Source organism: Eleginops maclovinus, chromosome 9 (genome assembly GCF_036324505.1).
Source record: "Eleginops maclovinus isolate JMC-PN-2008 ecotype Puerto Natales chromosome 9, JC_Emac_rtc_rv5, whole genome shotgun sequence".
Taxonomy (NCBI): domain Eukaryota; kingdom Metazoa; phylum Chordata; class Actinopteri; order Perciformes; family Eleginopidae; genus Eleginops; species Eleginops maclovinus.
The window spans coordinates 7,070,986-7,081,250 of NC_086357.1; the positions used below are offsets into that span (position 1 = coordinate 7,070,986).

Genomic DNA, 10,265 nt, shown 5'->3' on the forward strand with positions numbered 1-10,265 from the left:
TGACAACAATACCATATTTAAGGATATCTCAACGGCTGCAACCCCATAATTTCAATTCAGATCAATTACTTACATTTATATCAATTTGAAAAAAGCAGCAAAAAAATGATTTGATTACAGTTTTGAGTTTTTTCCAATGCTGCATATGTCTTTTCACCCGCTTGTTTTTTTAACACAGGCTTTCTGACACACAGCCCAAACTGAGGTAAACCGGATAACTGATTTCAGAAGGTGAGTAGTAACAATGACCAATTTTGACAAATTGTGTATAAAAATGGTGTCCCTTTTCACATCAAAAGGCCTTCTTAACTGTGACAGTACTGAGATGCAACCGTACAAAACGCACCTTTAGCTGCTTTGGTTTCACGGTCACGGTGCATGCTGCCCCACTGTCCTGAAGAACAGAGCCATTCTTAATATGATCAGAAACACCTGTGCCCTTCTCCTATGACAAGGTAAAATGAATTATGTGATAATGCTTTGATAAAGGAATAGGAGAGGAAAAGTGTTCCTCAAATCTGTTGAAGGCAATGTTAGACACAACCTATACTCCCCACCCTGTATTTGCTTTCCAAGAAACACAGCTTTTGCTCTTTCTGCTCTGTGCATTCCAACAGGTGTCCTACCTTCAGTCATCCTTCTCCCTGCTCAGCACTTTCTTGGTCCTTACTTGATCTTGACCACATTCCTGATAATAGCTATAGCTAATTGATTGTGAAGTGGCATATTTAAAGGATTATTCCAGTTTATTGCAACTTGGATTTGTTCTTCACAGTTTTGGTCAGAATTTCTCTGAGTAATAACAAATCTGAAATGAGGGAATACACGGACATCGATATCAGGATGATTGACAGTTCAAGAGACACAAGCATGAGCTGATTAGAATGTTTGGAAACGAACCTCCAGATTAGCCAAGAATGATTTAAAAGTGTAGACATGTTCATACTATGACCTAGACTGTCCGTCGAAGCTTTGACCAATAACAAAGGCTGGATAAGTGGCCTGGCAAAACTAGCAACTACCAGGTCCCAACGTTCCAAGCGACCCGGAAGCTAAGCTTGTGCTTATTTAAATGGACCTTTTTTTGCATTACTAAACAACAATATCATTCAGGTGGATCACAGACTTCCTGCCTGATAGGAAAAAGCACATGAAGCTAAGGAAGCAATTCTTAGAATCCCAGACCATCAGAAATGGTTCCCCTCATGACTTCTTTCTGCAAAGAAACCCACTATGTGTAACTTGCCCTCGATTAGAGAAGTAGAATGTAAACTATTAAAACCACCAATGGTAGACAAAGGCATGCACGAGCTGTGTTCCTATTTCTGAGCTTAAGTACATCATTTTTTATAGCCTTTAGACATTATATACAAAACAACAGGTATAACAACTACATTGTAATAAACCAGAAATAACCTTAAAATGAGCAAACATTCTGACTAGACGAGCTGTTTCTCTGACGCACTGTGAAGCAGACAAGGCCTTCCATGTGCAGTGAATTACACTCAGCTACATTTCAAGGATACAGCTGTGCAGTGTGAAATGAATGCTGTGCAAACACAGCGGCCATTTCTGGACATATTAGCTGAAACCTAAGCAATCTGCTATGTTAGCGAATGCTAACTGTCTCCGTATGGAATAACAGGAAATTCCTTGCTAGGTTTGTGTTTACCCTATGGTAATGGAGAGGAGGAAATGAAAAGCCTATTGGCTTTTAACTAGGAATGTGGGTCACAGAGAATTGCAGGATATATCTTGGTTTGCCCTCATAATAGTTATTTATCTCTTTCTCCTCTAATCAATGTTCTTTCACTTTTACCTTCATCAGCACTGCTACATTTTCTAACTTAACCATTTTCAACTTCTAACAACATGCGTGCTTTGTGTAGGGTGAATAAGGTTTTGTATTCAGAAGCCATAGCTAATTTCCAGAGGATGTTCTTTGAAACAACTACTCCATTTCAATAAAACTTGCATAAAATTATTGAAATTCCAGAGTTGTTGACCATGATCGTATTTCTAAAATGCTTGCTAGAATTCATCGGGTCCCAGGTCTAAATGTTGTTCAAGCTAGCTGTAGAGAATTGAGCAAGGGGGAGGTGTAGGCTACACCATAAAGCAAACAAGCTATAACATCCAGCCAATGAGGTCATGCTGAGTTGTAGATACAGAAAACAACCTTCTATATGATTAACAATAAATAATCATTTTCAATACAATAATTATATCCTACTATTTTTGTTTTCATTCATTGTGAGCATGTTAGCATTTGGACGTTAGCACTTAGCCTCACGCAGCGGCTATGGTGACTCTTAGTCCTGCATTTCTCTTCAAAGGCTGTGAAAAACTGATAAGGCTGTCCAAACAGAAATCGTCTTTCCAAATAACAGATCTGTTTGAGGTACAAGAAACATGAAAATTTGACTTTAAACATTTCATCTGTTTCATCCAGCACCTCGCTGGCCAGCAATCTCACCTTTTGTTCCAAAAGTGCAGATAAAAGCCTTTAGGCAGGATTCAACCTTGGCTGCAAACTCATTTAATCCACATAATTGGCCCCAAAACGTGTTCTAAACACACACACACACACACACACACACACACACACACACACACACACACACACACACACCCAGGGTGATCTGAACCTGGTGCATCAGATCAGTTTAGAGGGAGGCATGACAGAATCAGAGGAGCATGGACTATCTGACGAACAGTCAGCAGATGTAAAAATGAAGTAAAATATGTGTTCGGCCTGAAATCCCAGCTGAATTATTATTTCCACATGTCCTGATCTGCTCTCGCTCCAAATGAATTAATTTCTGGCGTTTAATATAATGTTTCTTGACAGAGGTTTGTGAAACTCCAATTGAATGCTTTTAAACCAATGATTGGAGTGACCTCAAAGGATCTCTGCCTCAATCGAAGTACCCAGAAAATCACAGCATGTTTTACCCTTAATGTAAGAGGATAGAAACACAGACCTTATTTTATTATAGTCCATCTACTTTGGTTTAATCTATTCAGATTCCATGCACATATTTGGTACAACCTTCAAGAGTCAGTCTCACTTTTACACATGTTTGTTTTATGGGCAGGGGTGTTAACCTCTGTGTGCATCAGATTTTCTGCAAGACTCTGCGAACCAACCACCTGTTCTAAAATAATAACTAGAATAAGCATCAAGGTGATTGAGGTATAAAATATATATATTATACAATTATTTTTCCAATTCTAGTGTTACAAGTATACTGCATATAGTGATATATTAAACAAAATAAGACTGGGACTCCATTGACGTGGGGTTAAAATGTTCAAATACATTAACTTTCAAACTTTTATCATAATCTCTGTTCACGAAACTGCAAGAATACAACATATCTTTCTCTCTTTCGATGGTATGTCTCTGGGTCATAACTCCTTTATCCTCTCCCTTTTCTTCTGTCTTCTGTCACATAGACCGTATGGTCACTCTCCTTCTTTTCATCCCTGAGCCTACCTAACCGTCCTGCCTATCCCCCGTAAAGAGAGAAATAACTAGATAAAATCGAAAACTGAATGATTGTAAGAAACTCCTTTAAACTAACTACCTTACTGAGAAATTGCTGTATACGTGTACAGTAAGTTTGAAGGTGTTTACTTTGGTTCACTGTGATGCTACTTTCCCAGTAGAGGGCATCCTCTTCCTAGAATTTAAATTCCCAGAATTCCCACTTCTTTTCAGACAGTGCTGGGCAATCTTGGCTCTGGAAATGAATTCAGATAGGATTTTTTCAATGTTTAATGTTTGCTTACAGCTGAAAAAGCACCCTGCTTCACTACATTTCTCATATAAATGTTTTCACTGTGTCCACTTCAAGTCTCCTCAAGCACAATTTGGTGATAGAATAAGCAGCCATGATACGGTATCACTCAGCTCTGTGTTATTCTCATCATCATAAAATAATCAAGATAGGATATCATCTATGCAACCAATGAAAGATCAGCTTGAGTCAGTTGGTTTCAATATGCCTAAACCCTCTGTGACCTTATGACCCCTCTAACAGGTACACCATTAGTGTCCTTCTCTCTGTTATCTGTTTTCCACACACTGGGCTCTATTAGTGTGTTGTATTCGAGTTGGAGAGGAATATTCTCTGAAACACTCTGGAGCGGAATTCCTCCGAGATATTCTGTTGCACAAGAGAGTTTGAGCATGTTTACAGCTTCTCGCTAACTGAAAATGTTAGCTTTGGATGGTGAGGATGGAGGGGGTGGATAAGTGTTCTTGCATCAGAATGTAGGGAAGAATGTCATATGTTTGAGTTTTACATAGATATGAGGTGGGGGAGTTGCTGAGCTGACATTTCACTGGAAGTGGGAAGGGAACAGTTCAAGTGCAATAAGTGAGCCATATAATAATTTAATAATCATCTTTTTTTTTGTATCTCAATCTCAAAGAAATTCTGTACATTCCATTGGAATAGAGGCGGAAAAGTCAGTGATATATCTAAAATTAAAACTGAACTATCTACATAGATACAATTAGGGGCAGAATAAAAAAAAAAAGAAAAGGTCATCATAAACAACTCCAAAAAACTCTGAATCTTTATCATAGTGTCACTTATATAATAGTGTGTTCCAATATTACACAGTTTCCCAGACTTAAAGGGGCCCTATTTTGCACATTTTCAGGTTTCATATTTGTATTTTGTGTCTCTACTGTGATACGTCTCCATGCTTCAATGTTCAAAACGCTCTTTATTTTCCTCATACTGCCTGTGCTGCAGCACCTCTTTTCACCCTCTGTCTGAAACCAGACCCCAGACTGCTCTGAATGGTGAGTTGGCCGGCTCTGTTGTGATTGGTAAACGAAATGGAGATGTCCCACCCCTTGGCCTTCACGTAAAATCTGTTGGAGCACTAGCCAATAGAAGCGTGAGTATTATTTTGTGATGTCACTATGTTAAGGAAGTACACAAAGGAGTCTATTGGAGGCATTTCAGGCAGGGGCGGTGAGTGTGCGAGAAACTTCCTCTCGAAGGAACTTTGGGATTTAGGCTTTGCAGACCATTTACATGCACAAAAACCTGTATAACACACTACAGGAAAGGGAGAACCCTAAAAGCATAAAAGGGCTTCTTTAACATGTCCATGTTCATACACTTGACCTCTAATCTTTGCATTTGGTATGTTCAGAAACGTTTGGACCCCCACAACAGGAGTTCATTCCATCAGAGCAGAGTGCACAGGAGTGTTTAGGAACCGTCTCAAAGACAGAACATGTGAAACATCTTAACATCTGAACCTTAACACGCTCTACCGCCTCAGTCAGCCTGTACCCAGCTGAAAAAGTGAAATGAAAATGTTTGATTTCTCACATGAGCAATTTTGCTAAAGTTAGAGGTGAGTGTTCCTATTTTCTCAGGGATGGTACAGTGCCTGTCAGCAGAGGACAGAGATGTGTGGCCTCTGGCTGCTGCACCAGTGCAAATAGAGAGGCTGTGATGAAGTTCATGAGCAACTATGTTCTTTCAGCCATTGTATGTGTCAAATTTTACTCCAATTATCAAGGAGAAAACTAAACTATTATTTTTGGTGCCAAAAAGTAACCGTGTTGTTCAACTTGAAGCACTAATGTTTAAAACACAAGACAATTTCAAAAATCTTGCTATTATTCTGGATTCCGACTTAAATGTCAAAACCCACATCAACAGTATACTGAGGGAAAGAATCCTTTTGACTCTTTTTTTATTAGCATTTTAACAATGTTGACATTGCAAATTCATATGTAAAGCATTTTCGATTGCCTTTGACCATTAAGTGTGCAGCATAAATACAAAAACTAACATTGAGCTTTGATTTTGTTAGTCAACAGTTACATACTGCTGATTGTAGCTGGAAAATGAAAAATCCTTAAAGGGTCTTTGGAGTTTATAATAATCAGGGTCTTCTGGAAGATTCAAGATTGAAGACCTCTTTTATTCCTCAGACAGTATAATTTCATCAACAAGTCGCTTAGCTCACTGATTGTAATTTAATTTAATTTATTCTCACTCCCAATGAGATTAAACGTTTTTTTCACGAGTACATCGTGGTTCTATTGTGTGTTATTCGACTGTTTTAACCGTTGTTTCTTCACAGCACTGGACTAGATGAATTTCTCCGTGTGGGATAATACATTTGATGAAAATCTGAATTACAAGCTGAATAACATGGCAGTCATGTTCCTTGACCCTTCCTGACTTTCTTTTGATGTCACTGTTGTCGTCATTTACAAAAGCCTCTACGGCAACATTTGAAATGGAGGTGATAATCTGCCCAGATCAAACTCTTCCCCCTTCATTGCTCCTGTTCATGCTCTAATTTTCATCAATCATTTCCATATTGTGGCTCTCTATCACTAACTCAACCCACATCACCGATGCTATCTCTGTAAGTAAAGAAATGCTGGCTCACATGAATCACTATGTTTTATGTCTCTCTTGAATAGAAGATGGCGTGGGAAATAATACATTGCTGAGCTGACAGAAAGGGTGCCACTATGAAATTAAATCTCTTAATCTGTGACTGTTCCTCTCACATGCAATGACACTAATATCTGTTTTCCACTGTCATCCCTACAGGCTGTCTGAAAATACTTCAAGCTGATTTTTCACTTCATTCCTGATGGGTATTTTATGTTTATTTGAGACCAAGTTTCTCTTTTTTTCACCTCGTCATCCCTCCAATGTGATGTTTGTATATAGGCAGCTTCGGTCTGATGAGTGAATTACTACATATTTTTTCTTCCATGGGAAGGTACAGAGTAAACGTATCCAGTTATTCAGATGAAAAGAAAAAATATTTGAGGAATGTATATTTTCAGTCTTCTTCTTCTTCTGTCTACAAAGAGGCCATATTATACTTTTGGGGGGTTTTCCCTTTCCTGTAATGTGTAATATATGTTTTTATGCATGTAAATGGTTTACAAAGGCTAAAATCCCAGCACAGGCAGTATTAGAAAAATAAATGACTTTCTTAACATTAAATCATGTTAACATGTCGAGGCCCAAAATACAAATATGAACCTGAAATATGAGCATAATATGCCATCTTCAAACTGTGAACTTATGTGCATATTCACATCACATCATGTTTTGTTTTTTTCAAATCACACTCAGGAGTCGGAAATCATGTTCATTTGCTTTAATTTGTACATTAAAATAAACTATTTACACAATATAAAAAAATCTATTTACAAAGCAGTTCAGTTCTGAACAGTTCTTCAAGACACAAACAAATAGTCTCTTTGCCAGAGACTGTGTTGTCCTTTGTCAGTGAGGTGGCGTTGAGATGTCATGCACTTCTGTAGGACTCTTAAGGCAATCTGACAACAGACACAGACATGACATAAGATGTCAAGCCTTTGGGAAGAGGACAACATAAAAGGCAGTTTTAGAAAAAAACATTGTCTCAAGGCTTATTCAAGTGCTTTTACACTTACAGTATACATTTCATTTCATTTCATTCATTTGACAATTTTTCATGAAAAAGCTGTAATCATCTTTTAGCATGTGGAAAATATGGCATTCGTGAGAATTGTAATAAGGTGTAATAAAGGCACTGAAGGTAGAAATCTAAAGAAGATTATTGCTCTTTAAAGGATTGTCTGCTTCCAGTTGCTTCAGTGGCATGTTCCTGACATGTTGAGTGAAATGTCCCTTTAATCTGCTGTCTGTATAAACATACAAAAACGTAGTACCAGCTACCAAGGTTAAAAAAAAAAAAAAATTAAAAAAACTTTTGGTCTGAACAGAATGTATCTGTTTCTGTCTTATCTGGCTGTATTTCCTCTTTGGTTTGAGGTTTGTAAGTCGTTTCTCTTAAAAATAACATTTAAATAAATCTTTTCACAAAATATCATTTGAGAGCATGTTGTTGTTCCTTTTGCCCCAATGAAAAATCACTATAATAGTCCTATAATATAGGTGTTACAGTGTAGTCAATAGTGGCCTCATCGTACTGTATGGCAGTTAATGCTGTCATGGTTTCACTATACTTGATATATTTGCACATCATCCTTCTGCAGGATTATCATAGTTCATTGTGTTCGTCTCGAGGCGGTGCATCGATGTCCTTGTCTGGGATATTTTTTCCTCACATATGCCTCTTCATGTGCAGTGCGAGATGGTCTGACCGGGAGAATGCACGTTCACACAGGTGACACTGGAACGGCCTGTGTCCGGTGTGCTTCCGGAAGTGACGCGTGAGCTCATCGGAACGAGCGAACTTCCAGCCACAACCCTCCCAGCTGCAGTGGTATGGTTTCTCTCCTTTAAACACAAAAAGCGAGAAAAACATGAGTGACGTCACATTGGGAAAGAATACATAAATGGTCCCCCACATACGGCATGCCACTCTTACCTGTGTGCGTCCTGAGGTGCGCCTTCAGGTGGGAGCTCTTGGTGTAGGTCTTCCCACAGCCGGCGAAAGTGCAGGTGTGTGTCGCGGTACGTTTCCTCGGCCAGGACCGACGACCCCTCTTCGGCTTGGTGTCCATCATTTCCAACGGGGAGGACGGGGGAGTGAGAAGGACGCGCTGCCCTGTCGCCGGCTGCTGCTGCATGCCCAAAGCTGCGTCCTCACCGAACATGCCAGGGAACTGGGGGTGGTGGTGCGCCACGGGGAAAGGGAGCTGCATCCCCCTGTGCGGGTGAGGGAATCCCCCTGACGCGCAGCGGTGGTGCGGGTGGAAGCTCTGCGGGAAGGTGGAGTTGCACATGTGGGGCTGGTGGCTCTCGGAGCTCATCAGATCGACCGGGCTCAGAGGCGGTGTCATGCTGCCCACCGTGGCCTGCGGAGAGTTGGCCAGCCGTGGCTGCTGCTCGTAGGACATCATGCAGGAGACGTTCCCCTCCAGCTTAACTTTGGTGCAGCTCTGCGGGACCAGACCCATGACAGGTCCGTATGTGTCCATGGATTCTGGCTCCACTTTAATGTTCAGATGCTCGGGGAATAAGTCCTGAGTGTTGGGAAAAGGCGCAGAGCTGATCAGGAATCTGCCCTGGATGCTTGGGCTGTCCCCGGGGAGGAAGCTGGTGTCTACGTCGGAGCGAAGGAGCTCCGCCATCAGGCTGTTGTATGGAGGAGGAGGGCTGTTCATGTCGGGGGCAGAGGTGTAGTTACTCTGCTGCTGGGGCATCCCACTGTGCTGATGCTGCTGCTGATATACAGACAGCCCGGACTCTGCAGTGTTAGACAGAATAAACTCAAGATCCAAGAATTTATCAAGGTCCTCTTCGTCTTTTACGCTGAGGCAGCTGCTGTCCATGTTGAGCGAAACTCCGGCCATGTCACTCTTCCACCTCTGGAGCGAGAATGAGAGAGTAGAATTAGTTTGTTTCAGGATAACATTGCAGTGACTTAAAACTTAAGGACCAGCAAACACTGCGAATGTATTTCTGATTTGATAAAACGATGATATCAAGTTAGGTATTCAAATCCTCTCACATCTCTTCTGAAAACAGTACATAAACATTGCAACTTACATCTTCCCAACATTTCTCTTTTTGGTTGGCAAATGTAGAGATTGATGGTAAAATGGTCCCAGGCAAGGCCATTTCCATACGTTGTTTGAAAAAATAATAATAATAGAAAATCAAGTATCGTTTTATATTAAAAAAATACACTTTTTTATGTTTTAAAAGAAATCAGCAGAGTCCGCTGAGTCTCCAGTAAAGCTTCTTCGTTGCTTCTCCTGCGGTCCGATGAGCTGCTCTCCACTCATGTGCAGCAGTGTGTCTTGAAGCAGCAGCTTTCTTTATAAATAATGTTCGCAGAACAAATCAGACCAATGCGAGGCGGGGGGAAGGAAGCGCGTCCAGGATGGGGACGCTGCGCACCGGACAGCCCCCTAAATTTAGCCTTGGTATAAAAGTACGAGTTTCCCTGCGAGTCAGAGACAGAGAGGGGTGAGAGAGTCAGAGGAGGACTGATACGGAATGCTCTCTCTACTCTGCTGCGGGCAGCTACTTAACCTTCTCAGGGAACCCGCCCCTCCGCCAAACCTGCCCAACAACTGGTAGGGCAGAGAGAGAGATTCCGCCCCTGCACCAGCACCCAAAGACAATAGTCTAAGACAATTAACATGTTGTTGAAGAAGAGCAACGAAACCGATACTAAAAGGACGCGCAGGCTTTCCATAAAGTGGAACAGAGATGCTACAGGTGCCATGCGTATTACGCAAACGGACACTTTTACGCGCAGTCTTCACGATAATATGTTCTTGAAGCCTGTTCTTAAAC

General features: G+C 40.8%; 1 protein-coding gene across 1 annotated transcript; it reads right to left on the reverse strand.

Annotated features, from left to right (window-relative positions):
* Positions 1-7,152: 7,152 nt before the first annotated feature.
* LOC134870028 (Krueppel-like factor 2) lies at positions 7,153-9,977 on the reverse strand. The gene is made up of 3 exons (XM_063892026.1): positions 9,510-9,977; positions 8,386-9,328; positions 7,153-8,294 (listed from the first exon to the last, which is right to left on the reverse strand). Exons 1-3 carry the CDS (start codon positions 9,585-9,587, stop codon positions 8,119-8,121), a joined length of 1,197 nt encoding a protein of 398 aa, XP_063748096.1. The 5' UTR covers positions 9,588-9,977; the 3' UTR covers positions 7,153-8,118.
* Positions 9,978-10,265: the final 288 nt, after the last annotated feature.

Bases quoted from the DNA above. Each gene is read 5' to 3' on its own strand.
- LOC134870028 (XM_063892026.1), bottom strand. From the start codon at position 9,587: ATGGAAATGGCCTTGCCTGGGACCATTTTACCATCAATCTCTACATTT. The intron at 9,329-9,509 runs GTAAGTTGCAAT...TTCTCGCTCCAG, and splicing joins AAGAGAAATGTTGGGAAGAT to AGGTGGAAGAGTGACATGGC. The intron at 8,295-8,385 runs GTAAGAGTGGCA...TTGTGTTTAAAG, and splicing joins GCACCTCAGGACGCACACAG to GAGAGAAACCATACCACTGC.